A 27,218-nucleotide genomic window follows, 5' to 3' on the forward strand; every position below is an offset into this window, starting at 1 on the left:
CATTTTAGAGTTTTTTTTACAGTTGCCTTCTGCTGCCTAAAGCAGTGCGGATGAGAGCAGTGAGAGCGAACCAAAGCAGTAAAGTTGTGGTGATCCATTGTTGATGTTGAAATAGTTTGCATTAATAATATACGGTTTATGAGATTGTGTTGTCATAATGCATCATCCTTAGTCATGTATTTTAGCATATCATTTAGAAAAAGAAACTCTAAGCATCTACATTTCAGATTATTCATAGATCAAATTTTGTCGCTACAAAGTGAAAACTTGGGTCTCTAAAATGTCAATTGCTCAAAGCCTAAAAAACAGGCTTGTTTTTAGCTCGACAGTCATTTCGAGCTAAAAACAGTCGAAGCATTTTTGACTTCATCCAGTTTCATCAGTCATGGGGTTTTGTCATCCCTTAAAGGTCCTTGTGATCTTTCAGTTGAAGTAAATCATCACAGTTTCTCCCAACAGTGATGTATGTTTCAGGATTGTTCCAAGTAATTAGTTATTTAAACATACAGAACAAGGCAGAAGTATGTTGCAGTCAATACGAATCTGACTGATTGTTTGTGATGATGCTTTTGGAAAAGGTTGTCCATTACACTCATCCTTTTTTCCCGACTGGAAAGTTGCCGTGAAGCACTTTACCCATGACCCCCTGTTTCCTTAACAAGTGAATAGGGCCTAAAGATCTGTTTCTGGGCCTGAGCTCCCAGCAGCATTCCTCATGTTTAGGAAAACATGTAAACTGACGTCGAAAAAATAGAAGTGAGCAGTCAGCTCCCTTGGCCTTTCTCGCCTGGCCCAGATGCCCATATGAAAGCTGACTTTTGTGTGCTGGACAACTCTCATACAAGGTGGACGGCCGGTGTTTTTCCTGGCATGTCTTGAACAAACATGGACCAATTACACTGGGCTGCCTGGTGTGTGGAGCCCTGATCTACAGTTTTATTTTGCATTATTTGAGAAGGCTTAGGAAGTAAATCTGTACTCCATAGAACAAGAGAGACAGAGATATATAATACAAGTTCCTGCAGTTTCCCCGTGTTAGCATAAATCTCAGGCTCAAGCAGATATCTAGTGTCCAAGACAAGCAGCATGTCCCACGCCAGCTAGCTGCCACATGGTCTGAGCGAGCTGTGGCAGCAGAGCAGCTTTGAAAACTTTGACATAAAATATTCAAAACTCATACATGCAACTCCCCTGCATATATATGCAACACAATGTGTGGCTCCTTTTCCACTCAAACCTTGGAATTACATTATTCATCTGAGGCAGTGTTTCAACTTTCTCTCTTTCTCTGCCCGCAGTGCTCCCACCCACACCAGTGAATTAACTACTCGTCTTCTAATTCAATCCCAATATTCTTCCCCGTCATTCTCCAAAAACTGAGCCCCACTAGTGTGCACACGTTCTGTCTGTGTGTGCACGGTGGGGACGTATGAAACCTTTTTACCTAAGCATGCCACGTTGGTGTATGATGTGTTTGTCCATAACAAAATGTATAATTGTGTTATATGTAAGTAACAATACCACGCTGTAAAAGTACTACTGTAAAAGAATAGGTGCTGCTCCTGTGAGTGTTATAGTGTAATATATTATAATATTGGATTATAATACCAACGCATTAACGTGTAAGCAGCATTTTACCGTTGTAGTTGGGAGAGCGGGAGCTAACTTCAACTATGTTGTAAAGTGCAGGTTAGTTTATTCTATAAACATGCATCATATTTATGAGCTCATCGTGTTTTTTTTTAGGTAAAATCTTAATTTGTATCTTATAGGTGGAAAATAGTAGAGTAATTAGTCTTATAATTTGACCTTTTATTAAATAATAACCATCAAAATTATAAAAGTTTCTCCTGAAGCAGGTTTGTTGATTCTTGATTTGTTTAGATGTTCAATAAAGTTTTTAACAAATATATTTTTCATTTGAAGTCTGTCAAAGATCTTACAGTTTGCTTTTCTATTAATGAGACCTTCAGCTGCCAAAATGATTAAATTAGCGCTGGGCTTTGGTTAAGAGTTTGTGTCCCATCGGTTGAATGTAATTTCAGAGGAAATATTCAGGCGGTGACACTTTGTCTGCCATGAAAACGAGCAACATTTAAGATACTGAATCAAAACCAAAACAACTATTCGCAGTCTCTGTGCGTAGTACAGAATTTTTATTGGCATCAGTTTTTAGAAATCCATCTGTCCGCGTTTGTGTGTGTGTGTGTGCGTGTGTGTGTATTAGTTTGCATGTGCCTGTATATAGACTCCTGTTTTGGAGTGACATTTTATAACCCTTCTTCTAGATACAGTATGTTACAGTTCGTCATGTCTAGAGAGTCAGCAGTTATATTTACCAACAAACACAGGAGACAGAGACAGAGCATTTCCTCTTCAACAGTAGACTATATTGGACTGTAAGCAGTGGATTATTTTAGTTATTGGTTCATCTGCAGATTTTCTCGATTAATTGGAATTTTAGTTAATGCATCAATTACCTTGTTTTGTATGACTAACAATTAAAAAAACAAAGATATTCAGTGAACTATAATGTAAGACAAAGAAAAGCAAGTCCAAACATTTGATAAACTGGGACCATCAAATGTTTGGGTAATCAAAATTGTTCCAGATTAACCTTCTGTTGATCGATTAATCGCGTTATTGTTGCAGCTCCAGATCACATATTCTTGTATTTGCCATAAAACTAGAGGAGAATTACAGTTTGCATTCATTATATTGACTTTGTGTCATCATCTTTGGCTCAAGCATTTTATTTCAGTAGATAGAGCATTAATAAACTTGTATCAAGACATCTAAATCTTGTAGCTGTCTTGTGCCAATGAATCCTTGGGTTGTACATGATTTAAATTGGAATATTGATAGGAACATTTTGGCGGATGTTGAAATCATTGACCCAGACTCATACATTATGCAGTTGGCTCTGCTGTAGGTTCCTGCTCCGTTATTGCTGTGATTGTGTAATACAAGAAAGCACGGACTAATTACAGTTAGGGTAACAACGTACGGTCAGATCCATGTCTCTAAAGAGAAAGGAAGCTTGGTGATTCCTGCGGGTGTCCAGACTAGAAGGCCCCTGTTCTGTGGACAACTGTGTGTACACACACGGGCAGATAAATGACTGTGTCAGGAAGTGTGTGCACGTGCATGTCTGCGTATATGATGGCGGGAGACGGGTGTCCACAGCACCTTAGTGGAAACTTGGCCATGAGCCGACCGTTGCCCATGAGGGCTGGTAAAAAACGCTGCGATGGATCTCACTATGCACACAAGTGCCAAACACAATGTAAACTTGTTTCCATCACTCTATTCAGCCTCTTCTTTCCCTCTGATTTAGTCTTTCAACTCTGAATCCCGCTGTAACCTCATTACAAGTCCTGCCAAAGTGTCAGACAGCTCCTCTTGATGGATAATTGTATTTAAGATAATTGAAAGCTATTCACAACCAGATTTGCCTGAAGTGTAGATCAAGTGTGAGTTAGGTCATCAGTTCATTGTCATGTTGGATGTGAGTACAGCATGTAGGGGCTGCATGGTGAGGGGGTCGAGTGGTAAACAACTCTGCAGGACATTCACACTTCCTGAGTATACATCAGGCCAGCGTACAGCGTAGGTGACTGCCCCCCCCCCATGCTGCCCTCAACATCCAAACCAGATGTTTGATTAATTGCTCTTCATGAAAAGATTCCTCTTTTACAATGGACCGTGACATTGCCAAATAGGGTAAGACAGTTACGTGTGCATTCCCCAGTCATTAAAAAATTCTTACGGGTAATTCAGAATGGCCTCTAGACGTGTTGGTAGGGACGACCGGGATTCTTTTTTTCCACAATGATCTTGTCCGGAGATGCTCCTTGCAGTGGTTGCTGAGAACTGTGGTGATTCATCTTCATCTAAAACCACAAAGTGATGCTTTTCACAGGAGGAAGATGCAGGTTATGATGAGTTTCATTCATGGCCATTGACAGTTTGCAGGAAAACAAGGACAGCTGTTGGCTTTCACAGTTGACAACACAGGTTTTGTTCCAGATATTTCACATCTGGCATAACTGTAATTTATTTCTTGTTTTCCAGCCTATAACATAACCTGCATCGTTTCACATTATATCACCACACACTGATATAGTTACTTTGGATAAGCTTTTGGCCCTCACATAATGGATTTGCCTCTGAATTGCAAATGAGGGCCAACAACGTCACACCATGAGTGCACCATGGTATCCTACAAGAAAAGTGAATGCTTGTATCCTGTTTTCTGGCTGACTTCAACTCCTCTCTCCTTTGTCGTGCTCTTATCTTCTGTTTGTAGAGGGAATGTTTCTGTTCCCGTCATCCATGAAATAAACCAGTCAGATGAAGCAGTATTGTTTCAACTCTTCCAAAGAAAAGTTACCCATGGGCTTTGATAAGATGGAAAAAAAAACGAAGATGTTGTCGCAAGAATCTGCTCCTACTTGGAGCCAGCCGCTTCCTGTGTGATGCACTGCATTGAAAGAGCTGTCTGGCACTCAGTGAGCATGTGCTGAGAGGTGAGGGACAGGACCTGGCCTCCTCCTGCTCCTATCGCTCCCTGTTAGCGCTTCTACTCCTCCCGTGCCTCCTGCTAATCACAACCGACAAGGGATACACAGGACTCTGTCTACACCGATAGATAGAAGGAGTCCCGCTGACCTGTCTCAGCCGGGAATGAGCACAGGTAGAGAACATCAGCATCACAGAAATGAGTCCTAATTAGCTCCTTCTCTGTTTTGAAGGTTGCAGCAGGATTTCCATAAATTAATGAAGGACTTGGGGTTGCAAAAGCAAGAGCGTGGCACGATAGAGCATTGTCTATTAGAACGCCCCCGACCTCATTTAGATGCTGTGAGAAGACCAGATGTTGAAAAGCTTCAGGGCTAAAGAAAGTCGAGAAACAGACTGACTACACAGTATGTGCGTCACCTTCTTTGTGTTTGCATCAGCAAACGTGAGCGAGATTACATGTGCATGCTTGGCTGTAGATGTCTAAACTGTATATGTGAGAGGGTGTGATCCCATGAGAGCGTTGCATATGAGGGTACACACGTGTGCCTCCTGAACTGTGATGTACTTTTTAGCCCACGGAAGATCTGCATGCTGAAACATTGATGGAGACACACCGTCGGTGACACTTAAAGTGGGATGAATATTTCAATGACCCGGTAGAGTGGGGGCATCAGGAGTCAAGCTGGAGGGCAACCACAAGAATTTCACGGCAAAACAGTTTGCATGAAGAGGGCCATTTCTCTCATCAGCATCTATGTTCTTCTCTCTAATTAAAGATCAATTCATGGCAAGACAGTTTAATTAAAGCCCTCAGTTTGGCTTGGCCACCAAAACCACAAATCAAAATGCACCCATTGGGATAAAATATGGCCTTAAATGTGTGTGCCTAAATACACCATGTTTATTCCATTCAGAGTGGAACTCACTGGGAAAATATAGGTCAACTCCATTTGATACAAAAACAGGTTTTGTTGCAGTTTGAATAAAAATGTCAACAACATAAGAATATACGGGTGTGTGTGTGTATGTGTATATATATATTTTTTTTTTTTTACAAAAATATGACATTCAAAAATGTTGAAGAAAAAAAGACCAATCTAGACCAAAGTCAGATATAATGAGGCCAACGCCTGCTGGTCTGTCTGGGGAAAGATATGAGGGGGATTCATTGCTGCTGCACTATCTTGCTCCCTGCGTGGAGTCGGAACTGTGTGAATGAGCAGAAACTCGCGACTGGTTGGAGAGCTGGTGACAAACAGTCCGGATTGGCACCTCAAAACCTGACGGACGGTCAAACTGCTTAAATTCCTCAGCAGCGTTTATCCTCAAAAGTAAAAGGCAGCCTCTACTTTTTCAGGAGGGACCGGGAAGTGGTCAAACAATGGACAGGGAGAGCGCGTTTTATCGCTGAATGCTCACGGAACGGGACTGATGTTTTGTAAAGACTGCCGCTGCTGCACGGACCGGGCCGTGGAGGAGCCACAAAGCGAAGAGAAGGACAGTCAAAGAGACGGCGCTCCACAAAGGAAGGAGGGCAGCGCAGGACGCGTGTGTGCAGAGAAGCAGTGCCCTAGATCTGAATAACCGCTGAGCTTCTCTGTCATTCAGGGCTCTGTTCATGCCATTTTTCAACCCGCACCTGGAAAAACAAAGGGAAATGCGTTCAGTGGCAGCACATCTCCATGCGTAAATGGAGACCCGTCGGCGCGTATTCGCTGCACTTTTTCAGTATAATAAATTACGGTTGTCACTAACTCTTGTCCTGTCCCATGACCACACTGCTATAGATGCATTATAGACTTCCTCATACTTCATATCTACCATGAGTGATGGCGATGCCTGCAGAATCTGACAGTGCCGGTGCGCAGAGCGCTCATGAAAAAAGCTTCGGCGCACCGGATCGCAATGGTTATGTGAAAACATGTGTCATCCCACTGTGCAGTGACCGAGATTACGAGTCGTGGGTGAGGCTAATGTTCACAAAAATACGGAGTTCCCAGAGACTCCGGAGTGCGGTGTGTGTGGGGTCGCTCTCTGTTTTTCTCGCTCTGTTGGTCAAATGTGCAGACTGGAGAGCTGAAGCCAGCAGCAGCAGCGCTGACAACAGACCCTCGCATTCATCGTCTCTCCTTCACTTCGTTTCAGGCTGCGCGGCGGAGCTGTCGCAAACTTGCTGGAGTGTTGTTTCCTCTTTGTTCACCCTGGTATGTGCCTTCTTTTGGGTCGGTGTCTACTTAATCCGCTGCGGAGTTCTAATCCAGACCGCCCTCTCCCTCCTAACCTTGTGCCACCTGGGCGAAGCAGCAGCGTGGTCTCTCCTGGACGGGACAGATGAGCAGCTATTTTCATTCACGACAGCAGCCGTGGTCGTGCTCATCTGCGTGGCCACCGGCGCACTCATGGTAGCGCGGCTGAATCAGGGCATATCTGTGGTCGTTTTCATTAGCCTAGTCAGGACTGTCTCACTTTTCTCGCTGCACAAAGTACGGGCCACTTGGAGACCGTACGTAGCGTACCTGGTTGGAGTGCTGGGCATCCTGCTGGCGAGGTATGCTGACAAGCTCCTTCCCAACCAAGGGAGACACAAGGAGGGCTGCACCCCCGTGACTGGAGCTAGGGAAGAGATCCCTGTATTTAAAAGGCGCAGGAGGTCCAGTTCTGTGATAGCCTCAGACATGGCACACAGTCAGTCCAACAGTAAGTCACATCGCCGGACCTCTCTGCCATGCATCCAGAGGGACCAGGTAAGAAGTTTCTGTCCCATTCAACTTTTCTGTTTCTGCCTTGTTTTCTTCTTTCCAATGATGAGTTTTGTATTTGAGGCGAGGCGAAAGGAGGGAGCAGTGGAATGGCAATTAAAAAAAAGAACTGTTGGCCTTTTATGACTGATTCGAATTATTATGATTATTATTATTACGGCTGTTAATGCATAATATTGAGGGTTGCAGAGTTTTTTTTTTTAAATGATGTGTGTCACTATCATGTGTAGTGTATCACACAACAACAACAACAACAACAACAACAACAACAATAAGAAAGAATAAGATTAATCATACAATTGATAATAATAATAATAATAATACTGTAACTAGCTATTATTATGTGTTTACATGTCATGCTCCTGTTTTACATTGCAGTGTGTATTATACAGTTGTGATTTGATCTCTGCTCAGTTGTTTTTCTCTGATCTGCACAGATCCTCTTTGGACTGATCTCTTTTCATATTCTGTGGAGACACTTGCAGCCATTTGAAGGCAAACATGGAATTATAACACTTTACAATGTTTCTTCTTCTTCTTTGCCTTCTCAGGAACATTGTTATATACAGTAATGCTTCATTCAATGTTTTTTCCTTAGAAAATGATACGTCTCCTACTAAAATGATCAACTAGGCCAAATTTTCCAAAATCTTTTCTCTAAAAACGTTGCACCCATTAGACCAAGGTGGTCATTTATTCATGTATATATACAGTATAGTTTACATTTGGTATTTTGTAGCTGAAGGGAGGCTATTTTAGTAACAGCTTTCAAGTGCTGATGAGAAGGGGAAGCTGAGGACACGATTCCAATGATTCATCTCATCCCTAATTATTTATGTCAAACATTCTCCCCAGATGATCTCTGAGCCACTGCCACAACACTGACAAGTGCATTATTATCTTTCTGTCCTGGACTTTAATACCACTTGCTCCTCATCACTTATCGGGGATTGCAGTCCTTAAACTCCAGGAATGTAGCAGCTGGCTTTTAAACCTCCTGTGATACTGATACACATGCATACCTGTGTTAAAAGGAGGGGAGCTGACTCATATCAGCTCCTCAGCCCTCCTTATGGAAAATCAATGAGCACGCTGAGCATGTGAATTGGAAACAGATTTTTGGAGTGATCAAAGCTCTGGTTGTGACCTGTGAGTGCGGTTAGGTTGGCGATGAGAGGCTGCACTGTCGGCCCGGCCACTTGCCTCTGAGATGCCCTCAGCTCTCAGAGCTGGTTAGCGTTGTAGTGTGCTTGTTTGTGTTTCTTTGTGGTGTTGCTCACACACTCCTGCGTACACAAATCAGATGTGAAAAAATCCTTAGATATTTTACAGTTCACACTTTACTCTGCTTTAGGTTTGATGTCTCAGCTGAAGCTTGTTCGAGTGTCAATCATCATTCATTTGATATTCAGTCGTTGGTTTGCTGCGGTGATGGAGTGAGGATGCATCTTTGTTGTTTTAATGAGTGATGAGTTTGAAAATGTCTGGCTGTATAGTTTGCATTGAAGAGTTACTGTATGGCTGTAAACAAGCATGTGCACAGGTAGCAGATTATTTTACACTCTGTTGTGTTTTAAAGATCAATGTTGCAAGTGATGGAAAGAAACAAATGCTCATAACTTACAAATATATATTTACATACACAACGATAATATTACATTTTGTATACTTCTCTGTATATATTTGTTGGTGTTGTTGCATTAGATAATAAAGTTATAGCTTTTTTTTCTATAATCTCTGTGATTACCCAATAAAAAAACAAGAAGAAAACTGGATATACGTTTAGAAACAAAGAAACATTTTTTCCACTTCACAAAGTAATGTTTCTATTACGGTAAGAGCGAACATGGGCATTAGACAACCAAGCTGTAATAAATTCACTATTTCAAAGACACCAAATGTGTAAAAAACAAGAGGATGAATACCATTGCTCTTGGATTCAGACTCCTTTACTTTAAGGACTTCAAGATGGAGTTACTCAGAGAACAATAAAAACAGCCCTAAAATCAAGACGTTAGTCGTAAACAGCTACTATTGATGCAACTGTGGCAATTGACACGTTTCTTTTTGTGCTTCAGATTTATTTTTTCCCAATAAAAGCTGAGCAGGATGGAACCACCAGACAAACGAAGTAGACATTATCATGCAAAGATGCTCAACATTTCCAGCATCTCTGACTCTTCTCTGCTCCGTCACCTCGGCCAGACTGGAGCCCTCTGCTGCGTGATGATCTCTATTACATGTCTCTGTTGTGGCGCATAAAGACAGTGCTCTGACATTCTTGATAGTATACGTGAAAGTTAAGAATTCATTGGATTATCTCGAACGAAACCTGAGTGTTCTAGCGTTTGCTCTCATCTTTGGTGGCGGTGCTAAGCAGTTGAGCAGTCATGGCCTTCCTGTAATTGAGACACACATGGCGGACATATGCTGTCTTAACCGTGTCTTGTCTGTGTGGTCTGTAATGTGTAAACAAGCCCATGCTGACCCACACTAGTCATCACCTCGCTCACACGGGGCTCTGGCCTCCCTAAGGGGGGTCGACACACGTTTGGGGGCCACCATGCAACCACCACATGGTGACTGGAGCAGCGCAGCATAACGTGTCGAACTGAGTCTGCCTGGAGGCCAAAATGTAGGCTAACTGCATGGCAGTATAGTGGCCAAAATTTCCCAAATACCGCTTCTCAGTGAGATGATCTAAAGCGGCTGAATGACGTTTGTGTTTCTGCTGTGTTCAACAGAGTTACGATGTTTTAAAGAAGCTGTAAGAGCGCCGTGACAAGGAGTAGATCTGCACTTTGTTGACGTGACAATGTTTGCATTAGTGCTGTCCGCCTGAAGTGTGTGAAGAATAGTGCGAGGCTGGAGGAAGGATTACAGTTGATGCTTAACTTTTTTCTTCTAAGGAAGCTTCTCCCGCAGACCTTCGAGTCTTATATAAAGGCCCTTCAGATTGATAGTCACTGTGTAAAAACAGTTTATTCAGAAAATAAATAGAGCAAAGAGGAATCCTTCTGTCTCCTCTTCCTCACAGGCCTTAAAGCTGCCATGTTGCCCTCCGCCGCTCTGCCAGAAGCATGCTCCGAGGCTATGCTTCACTCTGCACAACTGTAGATTTAATAAACAGACATTTTCCCTCCTTTTGATTACAAATTGGCTGCCAGCATCTATCAGCTCACTTAGTCGGTGCATTTCAGAACGCTGGGGTCGTCCTTCCCATCATGATAATAAAAGAAAGTAATTATCAGCTGATCTGATAGTGGTTAGTGGGGGCCTCTGTGGGATAGTTCTTCTTGGGTTAATACAAAATGACAGGCCGGTCTTCTGTATTTCAGCTGGCGATATTGAACCGGAGGAAGAGGTGTGGATCGCTTTTCACAGTGTGTCAGGAAATCTGAGTCCGAGGCTCTCCCGCTGCAGACATCAGCACTGTCATAGAAATTCCTCTCCTCTCATGCAGAGGAAAGCAGTCTGCCATGTTACCAACACACATCGAATGTTTTTAACTGAACCTACCTGAGCGGCAGAGCTGATTAGCCAGGAAGGGGAGTAGACATGAGCAAGACACTTCTGCTTTTTAGGAGGCGTTTCGAAGCCACTCCCTTTTCTGTCAGTAACTCCATCCCTCTCCACAGCCCTCGACTCTCTGTCCTCTCACTGACACCAACACAAATATTATCCCACCAGAGGAAGACATTCTTTCTTAACTTGGATGATAAAGATATTCTTGAAATCTATGGTAATGACTTCCTGTGGAATTGGATCCAAACACAATTACTGTTGCTGTTGTAAATGTTTCCTGTTACTCTATTTTTGCTGCACCGTCCATAATTGAATTGTGTTTTGGATGGAGGAGGTTGTTGATAGCCTGTAGGGCAGAGATTTACCACTGGGCCACTGCACACTCTCATCCCAAACAGCTTGTTTGTATTCCAAACACATAGCCTCGTGGGATGTGATGTTTTTTTTCTTTTTTCTTTTTTTGACTGGACTGGCCTCTGGGTTAGAAACGGTCTCATTGAGCCTCCCCCTACGTTTGGAAAGGAAGCTGATAGCAGCATGGGGCTGTGTGTCTTGTGATTGGGCGATCCAGTTCACACTTTCAATTCCCGTTCAGTCTCAGTCTATCTGCTGCGCTGTGCGTGTGTGAGGAGGCAAAGGGTGGAGGTACTGGGATAGGAATGAAAGTAGGTCATTCAAGGTTTTGTTCAGTGGCCAGGCAATAGCCCCCCCCCCCCCCCCCCCACACACACACACACACAATATGGTGGAAGAGAGGGTTTAAACCAAAAGTGAGAGCACCTGAATCTATTGGCATAAATGTAATACAGTGTTAATAAGTATGTTTCTTTAGTGTATGATCACATGAAATAATAATCACTGTGTTTTCGAAGCATTAGAATGAACGCTTCATAGCTACATAACGAGCGGATCCTCTTCACGGAGTCCGCCATGTTTCTACAGTAGCCCAGAACGGACAAACCAAACACTGGCTAGAGAGGGACATTCTTATTTTCAAACTTTTGCCTCGACCACAGTAGTTCTGCTGCATGCTTGGCACACGAGAGGAGATTTAGTTGGTTGCAATCTGCAACCACACCGCTAGAAGTCGCCAAACCCTACACACTGCACACTGTAAAGCTGAAACATGCCATTTTCGCTAAACTCTGATAAATGTTTACAACTAACACTGTGTGTTATAATTTTACTATTAGCCTCTCTTCCCAAAAAGTCTAAGTGGGCCTGTTTAAATGAATAGTTTGACATTTTGGGAAATATTGTCATTAACTTTCTTGCAGTGATGAGAAGTTTAATGTACGAAATCTCATGTCTGTAGTAAATATGAAGAAACAGCTAGTGGTTTATTCGCTTAGCTTTGCATAGAGATTTGAAACAGCTAGCCTAAATTGTAGAACTAAACCTGTATGATCATCTAAGGAACCCCATTTCAACTCCTTTTAGTGAGTTTGCTGTGTTCCTAGATCTCAACCATGAACCGTGTGAGAACAATATATTGTTAAAACCAATAGCAACAATGGGAAAAAACAAAATAAATGAAACCCAAGTTGTAGTAAAGCGGAATTACCCTGAAACTCTACATTACATAGTTCACCCATCTGTGTCCAGTTCCTTCATCACCTTAATTTAAAGCAACAAGAGTAGCTTGTATTCTGGTTCTTGCCCTGTGTTTCTGATCCCCTATAAGCCAACCAAACCAGAAGTCCAGGACTAAGCTGAGTGCCCCTCTTCCCTCTCTTCCCTTCCCCTGGCGCAACCACGATCTGGCTCCCTACTGATTACCATGGAAATTATGGAAGGACGTCTGTGTGAGCATGTGTGTACATGTAAGCGTGTGTGTGTTGCCAGCAGCTTGATGGCTGCCAGCTGCTGCAGGCTGAGAGGTTGAATCCGCTCGTAGAAACACGGAGGGCCTCAAACCACAGACACAACCCAACGCAGCTGGAACTGCTAGACAGGCACAGGCCTCCAGTCCTGACACACAGCACATATATTAACACCTCGGGATCCTAATAACTGCCTCACATTTGAATGGAATAGTAAATCTGAAGCACATTATTGATGTGTGTGTGTGTGTTGAAGGGTAGATTACACGCTGCACTTTTTTTCTTCCGCTGTCTGATCTAAACTAAGGCAATTATGTCACTCAAGTTTTCTGTGTTATGAGACTATTTCAGTGATGGAGGTGAACAGAATGTTCCTGGCACAAATGTGTGTATCCGTACAGTACGTGGGTGTGTGTGCTTGTGCAGGAGTGTGTTTGTGAGGCAAAGATAGAGACAGAGAGGAGAGAGTGTGTGTTTGTGAAGAATTGGAAGCATTTGCATATGCACATATATTAGGTGTATGCATGAATAGGGCTGGGTATTGTTACCATAATGATACATTTGTTGATATATTTTACATATTTTAGAAATGTAGAAGCCAAACTTCTCAAATGTTAGATTAGAAAACCCAAGCAGGTAGTAAATACATGAATAAACAAGGCTACATGTATATGCAGACATGTTTGAAAGTCAATTTCAAGTGTGATATGCCTAAACTACTGTACCTCTCACTAGCAAAAACAATCACAGCTTTATCAAATACACGCTTTAAAATGTAGAACAATATTCAGCACTCTGATAGGAATGGTGGATAGGACAAATGTAGGAATAGACGACTTTAGAAAACGGTGAAAACCGACTGAAAGATCGAAGAATTGCACAGAAACTACACATCTAGACAAACAAGCAACACAGAAAGGGACCACAGGAAATGTCGACAACAAGTTGCTTCTCTGGAGACAGAATACTGCAGCAGAAATACTGCTCATTCCAGCTTCAGATGATGGTTGTGTTTGTTGTGCTGTACTGGAGGAGGTAGTCTGTCAAGTGGTCTTCGCCCGCTGTTCAACTTCAACTTTCACTAGTTTCTTGAACCTCTTGACGAGGTTGTTTGAAACAATGCATCTTTTGCAAGTTTTTAGTTTACCGAAGCACACTGAATATCTTTATACTCGAACGGGTAGATCCCGAGGGCATCCCAGTGCGTAGATTGGACTGGATCAACTGGGAGTCGGAGAAAAAGCTTCAAAGAGAATCAAACATCTAGTTATTTCTTGGTAGGGCTAAAGCCATCTCCCCCCACCTTGGTGCCATATGAGCATACCAGAGGAATATGAATGTTGTTTTCTCCCAAACCCTTCTTCATTTAGCTAAATACGCCTAACCTCTAACATCTTAACACAATCTGCCTCTTGGGACTACAGATGAAAAATAGCCTCTTGGCTAACTCTGGCGCATTTACAGCAATGTTTTTATTAATGTTCATTGTCCCTTATCAAATAAACCAAAAAATATAAAAAAATAAATACAAACAGGCATTTAGGAAGTTTCAACACAGTCTGAAATTGGAAAAATTATAATCAAACAGACATATCTGATCAAAGAATAACCATTAATTCATCCAAGCATGACTCTCGGCACTTGACAGTTTTAGATCTGTACGACTCCTTTCGGTACCAAAAAGGACTGAAGTTTGATTCCCGGCTCTTTGTACGCAGCAAGCTTGTGTTTGCAATGTTGAAGCAGTGTTTTTTGCTCTTTATAGGTTGGGCAGGTTGATGGGTGCCAGTAGGTATCCGGCAGGGCAGCACATCCCTTTGGGGAACTGAACGCAGCATGTTCTGCTTTCATCTCTATTTATCCTCCTGAAGGGCTTTTTCAATCACACGAGGAGCCCACCTTTAAGACAGTGATCCTTTACATGAGGGGACATTCCTGTGCTAGCCCCGGCGCTAAATGTACTGGAATGTGCAGGTTGAGCAGACCCTGAAGGACAGGCCCATTCACCCAGCATCCCCCCCTCCTTTCCACGTTCCTCCTCTCCCCGCACACACTGACCTGAGCCAACACCACCATCCTGGGCTGTCACCAGGTGTGCAGCTGGCCTCTGACGAATGAATGGACACTCTCACATCGCCCCGGGAAGTGTGTGCGTGAGTGTGTATGTGTGCATGTTTGTGAGAGGAAGGTAGCAGCGGAGAGAGGGGGGAGAGCAGTCCTGGACGTAAATAGCTGCAGTCAGTAGATGTGTGAAAAACAAATGGAAGAACCAACTGTTAATTTCCCATCTCAGAGTGTTCACGTGAAGCGGTGTTCAAAAGAATTGATCTCATGGCCTGTGATTGGTGTCGGAGAGGAAGTGCAGCAAGTCCCTCAGGTCCAGTCTGGCCATTTTGTCTCCACTAGAAGCAGAGCAGGACACAGTCGCTGCTGCTGCTGCTGCTGCTGCCATCATTCATTTAACAGCAGAAACATTTTGAACCTCTCTGAGTGGGGCCATCCACTAAATCCAAACATTTGTCAGCTAATAATTGATTGTATATTTCAGGAGCTTGAACAGGAAGGATGTTTTCAGTAACGGATGGTTGTATTTAGTAATCCACTGCCTGGTTGGTTACTAATGGCTGAATCTTTATGAACAGACTGTGCATTATGCAAAGTAGTCTGTAGGCAGCTGGACAAGATTTTGGTCTCGGAAACGTTCAGGTTTTTGTTTGTAGTATTGACCAATCACGTTTAAGAAAGCTTTGTAGAGGCCTTTGTGGAACCCATCGGCTATTGTCTGACCATGATTTAGCTTTATATTGGCTTAAAGTTAGCTTGTAAAGAGAATGTGTTATATTTTATATACTGATCTTGTGTTTTGTATAAAATCTTGATCTGTAAAGTAACTAAAGTAACTCTCAATTAGTGGAGTAAAAATATATATATATTTCCCTCTGTCAGCAGGCTGCATGTCTGTCTAGCTCGATGGCGTGGTGCGAGGAAATGTGTTATTGTACCCTCTGCCTGGTGAGCCCCCCCGGCCGTCCGTCCAGCCCGCTGCCTCACTGGCTCGCCATGAGCCTGTCTGTCCCTGCAGCCAACAAGGCTTCTGCTGTTCCCTGCTCAATGCCATGTTTTACTCTCTAAATATGTTAGAGAGAAAAATCTGTCTGTACATCTGTCTGTCAGTCGGGTTATTTCGCCCCTTGCAGCGGCGAGAGTCTTAGGGTTTTGGGTTAAGGGCTGTTTTCGTGCAGTCACTTTCAATTAGTCAGATATCAAAAGCAGAATGTATAGCTGCAGTGCTGTGCTGGATGATGGTATACAGTGTCTATATGATTTAGACGTTTATGGACGCATAGTGTGTACGAACAAATACCAATGTTGGAATGCTGGTTATGATGCTGAGGTAAACAGTGTGACGTTATTTTGGTACCTTGGTCACATTTCTGAATCTACTCTGCAAACAGAAACCGCTTATGGTCAGCTCAAGGAAATTAGTTCTTTTTATTAATTAAAAATAGCAATCTGCTTTTCTAACATTCATCTGTATTTGTTAGCACCATTAATTGTAAAAAGGTCTGTGCACATTATCACTTATTAATATGCGGCACTAGAAAAAGTTTAGAAGAAGTTTTTTCCCCCCTCAATGTTCTAAGCTCAATGAATATTTAATCATATTCTTAAAGTGAATGTCGTCTCAAGTTAACTTCCACGTGTTAGGTATTTGGTTAGGACAAGACATCCAGAGGGCCCTGGGATAGAGTTCAACTACACACTGTATTATTCAGTTTGAAAGTCTGAGTCTCCACTCGATTGTAAGAGAATCGGTGACATGAAGGCAGGAGCTATGGCTCGTTTTCCCTCAACCTTGCTTTGGCCCTCGGCTTCTTGTCCATGAGGAGTATGATAAAGTGTTGACCCCCCCCCCCCCCTCCAGTTTTTCTCTTCTGTACACTGTAAACACCTGCTAATACACACACACACACACACACACACACACACACACACACACACACACACACACACACACACACACAAAGGGCCCAGCAGACTGGCTAGGCAAGGCCTTATTGATTTGTTGCCGCTATGCTCTGCATTGCCTGGTGACAATAAACGATGTCAGAGCTGACGTGTTCTTGTGTAGGTGACATCCGTTTTATACTCGGCCACAATCGATGGCTATGAACAGCAGGCTCTTCTGTCTGTGTGTGTATGTGTGTGTGTGTGTGTGTGTGGTCAGACAAGTGCTGTGTAGTGTAGATAGTGGTCTGTTGGTTCCAAGCAATCATTCCTGCCAAAGATAGCCAAGCTCACCCGCTAATTGCTTTGTGGAGTGCAAGCCATGGAAGCTGGTCACATCTCCGCCCGGAAAACAAGACGTGAGAAAAGCCATTGTTTTTAGAAAACTTCAAATGGATCCGCAGCCCTTCGTCTACCCAGATAACTCATCGCCACATGCTGTATGTCTCTGAAAAGTCTCTCTGTGTTATAAAGAGAGGGACAGAATATGCGTACTGAGCCTTTATTTTAATGCTTATGTACCTCAGGTTTCTCCTCTACACCATCTCTCTTTTTTTCCATTAGCTCCTGTTCCATTCATACTCTCGCTGACCTTGCGTCGTGTCCTCTCGGGACTGGACAGCTTAAATGAAATCTCTACACCTACTGTAGCAGACCCCTCTTCTCTTCTCTCTGTTTTTTTCTTTTCTTTTTCCCTGATCTGTCCTCTCCATGGACAGTGGAAAGAGTTTAGTGTGAGGTCTTCAGGCTCAAGGCAGTTCAGCAGCCTCAGATCCTGCATCACAGTGATGGCTCTGGATCACATTGCAGATAAAATCTTTTAGTAGAGTGGAGTAATGTGTTGACATTTTTTTTATCATGTTTTTTTTTTTTCCCCTGTTAATAATCAACCCTTCACCTTGTGTCTCGCTGTCATGGTCAGACCCACTTCAGTGTTAAGATTTGAGAATTGTTAGAGGTTTGGCAGGTGATTCATCAAGGCTTCTGGAGAGAGCGTTTCCATTGTCAGGACGAGGAATGGCATGCGGTGGTTTTGGCAACGCTCCACAAACTGGAGAGGCAGAAGGACTTTTGACGTCATCGGGAAACGTGACCCACTTCTCAAGAGGCGAGGAGCCTTGGGTGGTTGAGCAGATGTTGCACAGATGAGCCTGCGCACACTCACACACAAGCACACACACACACACGCCCTCACACGCACACACAGGCATGTGCACACTTTCTACTCTGCCTTTATGTCCCATTAAAACAGCCACAGAAAAAGAAGCAACGGCCTCATTTGGGTTTGTGGTTGTGCACAGGCGATAACTGGTGTCGCCGCCAGCGTGTGCGCTTGCAAAAGAGGTACAGCATGACAAAAGAGAGGGTGTTAGTGGGTCATCTAGGTCGTACAGGTGGGTTTTCACGAAACGGGTCTCAGAGGGGTTCTAAGGAACCAGAAGCAGCTTAATGCCTTTCAGCTACATTGCTCCTGTTATGAATGGTGGATGAAGGGAAGACAAGGTGATGACGGGCCAGAGAGAACTGCTAGTTTAGTTCTCCACTGGCTCCTACTACCTGTCAGCCAGGGGCGATCTCCTCCTCCTCCTCTCTGCCATCGCTCTGGCTCTTTCAGACGTTACATAATGCCTTTCTTTCTGGTCTGTCACTTAGTTTGACGTGTGACTATAGGCTCTCTTTATCTCTCTGCTATTTTGCATCTTTTATTATCTCCGCCAGGAGGATCATGCAATCGCTCTCGTGTGTGCGTTTCTGCTGCAGCACACTGCATAATATTTTGGGTAGCCAGTTATGGCTGCATGCTCAAGGACCTCTCGTTATTGCGGTAGCTCATACTTTCTCAAAAGACCTTTTGTTGCTCGTTTTATACTGGCATTGATGCCGGCTGTCTCCTCGCGCACTAATCGTCACCAGCCCCGGCCAGTAGGGGCTACAAGTGCTCACACAGCTGAGTGCAACGCCGAACCCCCAGCTGCTGCTCTGCAGCCAGAGACCAGTCTTTTTATTGAGCACCTGACATTTACACCTGTAATGTTGAAAAAAATAGAGTTGTAAACATTTAGCATTTAAAGAACCAATTATTTACAAAGATAAAAGTGTAAAATATGTACGCAACATTCGCAAACATGTTCAACATTTAAATTTAAATGGTGATAATATGTAATTGCTGTATTTACAGCTTGTTGTCCCAAGTGGGCAAAAAATATGATATTGCAGGATTTAGAAAAGATTCTACTTTATTATTATTATAAGTTTTTTTTGTCAGTTCATTGTTTTTTCATGGGCCACCAGGTGGATCAGAACTCAGTCCCCTGTGGGAGATGATAGTGTTTCATCTAATCTAATTTCACCTCCTAAACCTGGTACCCACGTCACAATTTGTGGTGTGACCGATCTTTTATATAATTTGTTGTAATGAGGGGAAAAAACTCTCTGGCATTTGACAAATTTCTGTTGATTAAATCAAATTGTGGATAAAGTATGTTCACAATGCTTGCAGCAATTTTGTCTTTGTTGGATACGTGGGCTGAACGGTCCAGCCTGCCATCGGAGAGTTCATGTGATTTGTGTATGAACATCACAGGTTTGACGTATTCTCTATACACACAACTCATTTCAGGGCATTTTCCCTCGAATCCTTCTTTACAATCATTTGGAGCACTTTTGCTTGATATGTTTGGATTTCATCTTAGTTGCATGTAAGTCTCTCTGTCCGTAATGGGGTCAGAGCATTTATCCATTGCAAAAAAAAAAAATGCATTTTTTTGCACTTTCTGCCAAGCCGCAGCTGGCAGTCCCATCCTAACTTCTGAGAAAAATCGGATGAATATCCCGGATCTATGGAAAAGGGAAACGTCAAAGTCTATTGCTCTCAACCATACGCTTGGCTGTGTGCTATTTATATGTTGATATTGTTTAGTTTTTAATCTAGCTCCTTTTGGCCATTTGTTATTTATTCCCCAGGGACAAGTCAAAGGCTCTATCGTTTCAGGCAGACGTCGGGTCAGGACCTTTTTCTATGTGTTCAGAATTCAGACAAAGTCCAGAAAACAAAATGGTGGCTCCTCCAGTGAGATGCTGCTCACGCTGTCTATGATGAGCTCATTAGTTCTGAATTGTCAGTGGTAATGAAGATTGGTCACCTTCAAGAAGCAACCAAATTTACTGTGACTGAGGTCTTTACGTTCCTCGTCACGCCCTGTTCCTCGCCGTTGTGTACTCTGTTGCTGAGGCACAGTGAGCTGAGAGCAGACAACATTTCATGCTTATAGAGATTAGCCGTGCTTCATTTCACATGTGCCGATATTATTGCTTGACGGCAGGAATGCGCTTGGGTGTCAAAGGAAGTAAAAACGTTCATGAAACACACATTCATGAAACACACGCACACACACACACACACACCTGCGTAAAAAGGGGCCGGAGCCTGTGATGTTGCCGCAGATGTAATAAGCACTCATTCATTTCCACATTGGCAGAATGTTAAGACTGATTCAGGGGCCGGTAGATGAAAAGGTCAGCGGGCTTGTTTTGAGTGAGTGTAAGATTTCCATCATCACGCCGCACGCTCTACCAGGCCCAGTCCAAACTACACAAACAGTGTCTCTAAAGCCCTCGACAGCCTCGATTCTGCCATTGAGTCAATAGCCCTCGCTCTCTCCTTCTCGTCCTGCTCTCTCCTCCCCTCACGACTGACCTGCTGTTAGTTTACGTACTTCCCTTTTTACTTACCCTCAACAACGCTTGTCCAAACAGCAGCAGAACTTTCCCCCTTATGTGTTTCACTTTCTCCCATCGTGCCATTTTCCACAATTCTTCCACTTTTTCTCCCCTCCCCACTTCTCACCCAGCACCGTTCATTGTTTCCAGACAGTGGTGAAACATATTGAGGGAAATGTGTGGAACCTTCGAGTCTGTTTGCACGGAGAAAGACAGGGACGCACACGCACACACACACACACACACACACACACACACACAGGAGTAATTGTTCCAGGAAAGTGGCATCTGTGCAGCCCATTAGACAGGGATTCAGTGGACCGGTGCGGGCCTTTTACATATGGTGGTCAGCTGCTGGAAAGGAACTGGAACCAGGGGTCACATTTGAGAGAAAACATTAGGGGAGATGATGCATATTGGACACAATCACACACGCACCCTTCAAAGTCCTGTAGTGCCCTTCACCGCGCCCCTGGTACTGTAGCATTGCTCTGGCCAAGTCGTTGATATCCGCAGGGCCTGGCTGCAGGTCGGAGCAGACAGCTACCCGGCGACTTGCAAATAAACCCTCACTCTCTCACATTTGGAGCCTCAAAATATTCTAACACTCATCTCCTCCAGGGTCACTCCTTGAATCAAAGGCCCTGAAGAGTTTGACATTTGTTCATGAGTAAAGGGTGTGGGAGAAAGTGAACTCCGAGAGGGCCTCATCAGTAGCAACACAGTTATTATTGCAGCAAAACCCTACTGTAATGGCTGCTGAAATGGCTCCCTGGAGTGCAGGTCTACTTGACTTTAGTGAGAGAAGAGGAGTGATTGAAGAAAGGAGAGTGAGGGAGTATTTTGTAGAGATTTTTTGGGAAGTTAAGTAAGGAGGAGTCTTTGTCTTTGGATGCTACAGCTGTGATTCATTAGTATATTTGTGTTGCTAGGTCTGAGTTGACTGAACCATGTATGGACCCAGGCCAGGATACTTCCTACTGGGCCAACTGTTCTGCCCCCATATATCTGAACTTTCCTCACTGTTTTCATACCAGAGTGCATAGAGACATTCCTATTAAATGTGTAATGGATAAAACATGATGATCTTTGCACTGTATTTATGGCTCATAATTGAGTTTATTTTTTCTCATCTACTGAGCATGACATCTTATTTGAGATATTTTATGTGACATATTTGTTACTGCACTGGCATCTGTATGTAATAATTTCTCTTGAACGGCATTTGATATTGATCTTGTAACCCATGTGAAATGTTACACTTTTGAATGCAACATTTTCTACGCATTATTGTTGAAGGGAAAATCTGGTTATTATTACATTGAACTGAGTGTCCAGAAACATAAAGGCGCTGATTCAAAAATTATAGACACACAACATTTGGCATAACTTCACATGAATAGGGTTAGCTTGTAGCAGTTTGAGTACTTTAAATAATTTCACTCCCGTGAAATTGGAATAGATTGCCCATTTAACTTGAAGTGCTACAATTATAAATGCAGTTGAAAGCAACACGATCGTATGCAATGTGGTTATTCTTCTCAGAAGTTAGTCAGTAATAAATTACATTTGGAAAGGTAACTCAATCACCCTTTTTCCAATCATTTTTTTGTAGAGCCTCCAACATTTTAAAAAGTTAGTTATGGTGAGGTCATGATATTAGAGCGAAGGTCTAAAGAAAACTGCTCCTTCTGGGTGGTACGCTGTTGGTCATGGTGATATTACGAGAGGTACAACCCTCTGGGAGGATCCTGCTCATTTGAATGTGTGTTGTGTCAGAGCACCTGGTCAGAGCCTCAGGCAGCGGATGTGGCTGCGCATGCTGCATGAATACGAGACTCATTAAGTTCGCTGGCCTGCCAGGTGGACTGCAGCTTGTTCCAGCACATACACACACACACACACACACACACACACACACTCGCATGCACCATGATGCATGGATGTGTACATGTGTGCCTGTTGATAGTTGCACAAGTAAGACCCGTTCACACACTTTGCAGGGACAGACGGAGGGAGGGAGAGCTACTGGGCTTGTAATCAGATCAACTCAGATATGGTATCATTGTAACCAAATTAGTGATGATGCAGAGTATAGTATATCAGGTTTTGGCCAGAGCTCAGTCACATTTGTGGCAGAGAAGTGACACGGAGCACTTGTGCCAAATGCAATAACTGAACTTGCGTCATGCACATTAAGGACAGTTGAAAATACAGATACTGCAGAGGAAGATAGACTGACGCTGGATGAAGCTCACTTGTGTAACTTCACGTACAAACAGAGAGAGACAGATACTTCTGACTGGAGCTGCAGTTGCAATGTGTCTTTTGATCAGTGCTAATCTGAAAAAAAAGGAAGAGTGTCATTACAAAGAGAGGCTTCAGTTTGCAGTATTTGATGTGTTTTTACTGTAAAATGACACTCAAAGTTGGAATAGTATTGATGTCCAGGCGAGACATTTGCTCATAATTAGAGCTCATTATTTTTATTTTAGCGTTTAAAAAACTGTGAATATCTCTGCATTTATTATAAGCACTGCACTTAAAAAAACAGTGAAACATCTGACTGGAAGCACTGATGTGGATGACCCCAAATATGCTTGTTCGTCTTATTAAGAGCAATGTAATACACTGGTTGATTTTTTTTTTGTTCTCTTCTCAGTCCAGGACGATAGAGCAATAAAAATGTCACAACCACACTAACCAGCAGCTTTTTGTATTGGAGCCGAGCATCGCATGCCATGATGGTCATTTAATACGTTTTCAACAGCGAAATCCGTTTTAAAATCCATCATTGACGCAACATACGAGAGAACAGAGATAAACTCTTCTCCCTTAATTTCATTACTTTTCAACTCACTGCTTTTCTCCAGCAGTACATATTTCATGTCCGAACAGATCTTTACTGTTTATCAAGATATCATACATGTGCAGCTCTTTAAATTTGGGGCACTGTGCATCAGAGAACATTAATTGCTCCCGTAGCTGTGCCTACGGTGTAGAAATAATATAGAATCTGAATTGTAAGTCGCTTTGGATAAAAGCGTCTGCTAAATGACTGTAATGTAATGTAATGTAATTATTTCTCTCGACACCAGAGACACACAGTAGACATTTAGGGTGAAAACACAGTTAATATGATGACAGCTGAACCTACTGGAGCCAGTCTGGCTTTTTGAGTTCTGTTGACCCTCGCCGTCTGTCTATTCCCACCTAATGGTCTTTCTGGTGGGAATGCGTACGGCCCCAGTAATGGAGTCTGGATCACATGTTTGTCTCGGCATAGTCTTCTCTGATAGGCCCGTGGTTCTTAATTACCAGAGTGACTGTTTATCCACACTGTTTGCCTGGATCCTTATCAGCCCTAACAGTGTTTTAACTCCCAGTGGAGAATGTGTGGGAGATGGCGAGAGGAAGTGAGCGTGTGCGTGTGCGTGTGTGTGTGTGTGTGTGTGTGCGTGTGTGTGTGTGTGTGTGTGTGTGTGTGTGTGATGTGACGCACAATAGTGTACATGTCAGCGTGCATGCTTGATGTACTTTGTCAGACATGGGTCAGAGTGTGTGGAATGCAGAACACGCAAATTCTGCCAGCGATATCTTGGTTGTGACGACGAGGTTGTGTTTGCACTCCTCGTTGTCGAGACGGAGAGTCAGACTTGTGGTCTGCAGTCATCGCGAGGACGCTCGTGTCGAGGTTTTAGCGCCGAGGGATGAGTGTTCAAGTTTTCGCTTCATTCCTCAGCACCAACGGTATCAAGCAAACGGTGAATTTGCACGTTTTGCATTCCAAATCAGGAGCCCTTGTAAAAGTGTGACCAATTCACTGTGTCTGGATTGTAAAAATGTGCATGCAGTTTATCAGCGGTCTGCTTTTCATTAAAGGTGGAGCTGCTAGAATGAGTTGGTACTTTGTGTGTGTACACAAGTGTGTTTCTATATGCTTTTATTTGTGTGTCTAGTGTATGTATGTGTGTGTGTGTGTGTGTGTGTGTGTGTGTGTGTGTGTGTGTGTAACCTGAGCTCTGGCCATCTCCCTGTGTGTGAGTAATGGTCCCTGTTTTATTGGCCCGCTCCTCAACAGACTCTATGAGTAATCACATAATGCCTGCTTTGACGTCAGAGCAGTTTCCATGACAACACAGTGCTCACCACTCAGGGGAGGTGCGTTAGTTTTTTTGTTTTTTTTTCTTCCCTACATCCCGTCCTATGTGCGCTCAAAGCTCCGGCTCCGGGTGGAGACATTACTCCTCGAGCTAAAATCACCTCCCCCTAATCTATAGTTTCACAATGTGCTCGTATGATTAGAGCGGCACACTTTTCTCCTTTTTTACCTTCCACTTTTATTATGGTCCATCTCTCTGAGCCTCTCTCTCTGAGCCTCTCCCTCTCTCACTTCACTGTCCCTATTTTAGTCATCCTCTGTCTCCTCTTGCCTCCCAGCTCTGTCTCTTTTGTGATTAGCCCCCATTTTACTCTCCGTCTTCTCCCTTCCCCTCTCCTTTCTTCTCTTCTCCAAACTCTGTCATGCCCGACAAACCACCTCTCCTATTTCCACGCCAGATGTATTCGTTTTTCTCCTTGCCTTTCATGCGCTGTTGAATTCCAGCGAACGGCCGACCCCTCTCTTTTCTACAGGCTCTTCCTCTTCACAGTTTTGCCTTTTCCTTTCTCGTTCCTCGCTCTGGTGAGAGGACAGGCCCGGATGAAAAGGAAACATACTCCCTTGTGTACCCGTGCCTACATAAGATTAATACTGCTCCAGCCATCTCCCAGGGAGCCAGAGGACAATATAGCAAGTTCAGGTCTAGTTTATTACTGAATAGAAAAAAGAAGCACCGTTAAAAGTGATAACTTGCTAGAGTGCACAGATCTATTAGCTGCACTCTGTTAATTTGTTTGTATTGAGTTTCACCAGGGCAACTCATTTTTAACACATAGAAAACAGGGACAGCACCCTAGTCTCTTCAACTGTATGTGCGAGGAGACTCAGCGGTCATGAAGGTCATCTCTGAAAGTATAGATGACTTCAATGCTGAAGGGCCAATCCATCTGTGGAGGGAATAAGCACAAAGGTCCAGAAAAAAATTTTTTTGAAAGGGAAAGAATGGATGAAAAAGGAACCAGTGACTTGTTGGATTCATTTTTGAAGGTTCTGTGAAGAGCATGCACTACTGATATTTTGTATACCAGGACTTGAGGGTATACACGAATTTTGTCTAGTTTCTGTAGTAAAGATTTTATTCTGTTACTTCACATTTTCATTAATAAGCTGACGTATAACTGCAGAGTATCTATTACTAAAAATATAACAAAAATGGCAGCCGTATTTTCAGTTACGGCAACCAAAGCTGATTGCCAGCGTGGCAACCACTTTTAAAGTTAGTATTAAGCCCCGATTTCACATTAAGTCAGAAACATTTGGATGCACCATTCCAATAACCATCGTACATCCGTAATTCAAAGTTCAGCTGAAGCTTTTAAAGCGTCAGAGTTAGTCTTGCTTTTTACCAGCCTGAAAACCGTCAAAATGTCAATAATAAGGCCAGCCGCCTCAATCTGTAGCTAGCAGCGGATGGTCTGTCTGGCTATAGTCAAACACTCACACAGTGAAGCCGTTAATGGCTCTGTGTTATGTCTGTTGTCGTTGCTCGGAGCAGCCGGGGCTGAAAGCATTACACGGCCTATTTCCAACCCATTTCCTTCCCCTGTTGAAAGTGGTGTATCGCTGCTCAGGAAAGGGGTATTGCTGTCTCCCAAACCAGCGGTGATCTACCGCCCCTGCCGCTCTGTCATGTGGATACTCGTCTCTGTCAGTCATCCAGTCAGGAGTGTGATTGGTGACTAACAATGAAGACAGACTGGTTGTCTGGGTGATGTGTTTAGGTCGGGAGCAGGACCACTGTAATAGACTTTGTGTCTCTTCAGCAGGGCTTGCCTCGTACAGGCATCCGTCTTCATTTTCCAATCAATTAGACTCCAGTGGAAAACAGGCCGTCTGACACAGGTGCATGCGTGTGTGCAAAATGTCCCTGCGGATGTGTGTTTGAGAGAGGAAAAAGAGGCAGACAGAGGAAACATGAGGGGCAGTGCATGAGTGTGTGTGATTCTGTGTAGTTTGCCAGAAAGGCAGCCTTACCAGATGACGGCCATAAAAAAAGTGCCGCCTTGCAGCTCAGCCCCGATGTCACGGCTGGGTTTCTGGCTGACTTGCCCTTGACTTGTTTCTGAGGCCCAGGAACAGACAGAGCCATACGCATTAGTGCGTTGTGAAGTGCATGTGACTGGAGTTTTGACCCGAGAGTCTGGGAGCACTATCGAACCGTAACCCAATGGGCCACAGTTGAGAGCGTTATTGCCCGGGGCGAGGTCCATTCTGCCAACACAGGTCCCCTGGTTTTGCACAGTGTAGCGTGGCACTGCCAGCTCAGCAGAGGGATCGAATCCAGCCAAGGACGAGGACAAGGTGAGAGTCAGAGCCGGGCAGGGTGGACTTTCCCACTGCAAAAATGTTTGAAAAGTGGGGGAATAATTGTCAAAGAAATAGTTAGACATTCTTGAAAATACAGTTATCTGCTTCCTTGCCAAGATATTGATCTAAAGATCAGTAGAACTCTTATGTTCGTCCGTTAAATATGAAGCTACAGCCTGAAAATAGCTTAGCTTAGCTTAGCATAAAGACTGTTAACATGTGAATCTGCTATCCTTGCTCTGTTTGTCTGCAGCATCTCTTTAACTCATTAATTAACGTTAAATCTAATTTGTTTAATCCATACAAAGAACACATTTTCCAGTCTTCATGCTAAGCTAAGCTAGCGTGTCCTGGTTGTAGCTTCATATTCAATGGACATATACGAAAGTG

The 27,218-nt window shown here is 43.5% G+C and overlaps 1 protein-coding gene across 2 annotated transcripts in view; it reads left to right on the plus strand.

Annotated features, from left to right (window-relative positions):
• The first annotated feature begins 5,670 nt into the window (after positions 1-5,670).
• LOC142947618 (cGMP-inhibited 3',5'-cyclic phosphodiesterase 3A-like) overlaps positions 5,671-27,218 on the plus strand; it is a 63,877-nt gene continuing 42,329 nt past the window's right edge. The window contains exons 1-2 of one of the 2 annotated variants that reach the window (XM_076089306.1): positions 6,350-6,488; positions 6,670-7,268. In XM_076089306.1, coding sequence (XP_075945421.1) covers positions 6,924-7,268 — 345 coding nt within the window. In that variant the 5' untranslated portion in view covers positions 6,350-6,488; positions 6,670-6,923. Of the gene's footprint in view, positions 7,269-27,218 lie in introns of both variants that reach the window. The other variant, XM_076089305.1, reaches the window with a different exon arrangement.

This window comes from Anarhichas minor, unplaced genomic scaffold, assembly GCF_050575085.1.
Source record: "Anarhichas minor isolate MPS153535 unplaced genomic scaffold, ASM5057508v1 ptg000011l, whole genome shotgun sequence".
In the NCBI taxonomy this organism is placed as follows: domain Eukaryota; kingdom Metazoa; phylum Chordata; class Actinopteri; order Perciformes; family Anarhichadidae; genus Anarhichas; species Anarhichas minor.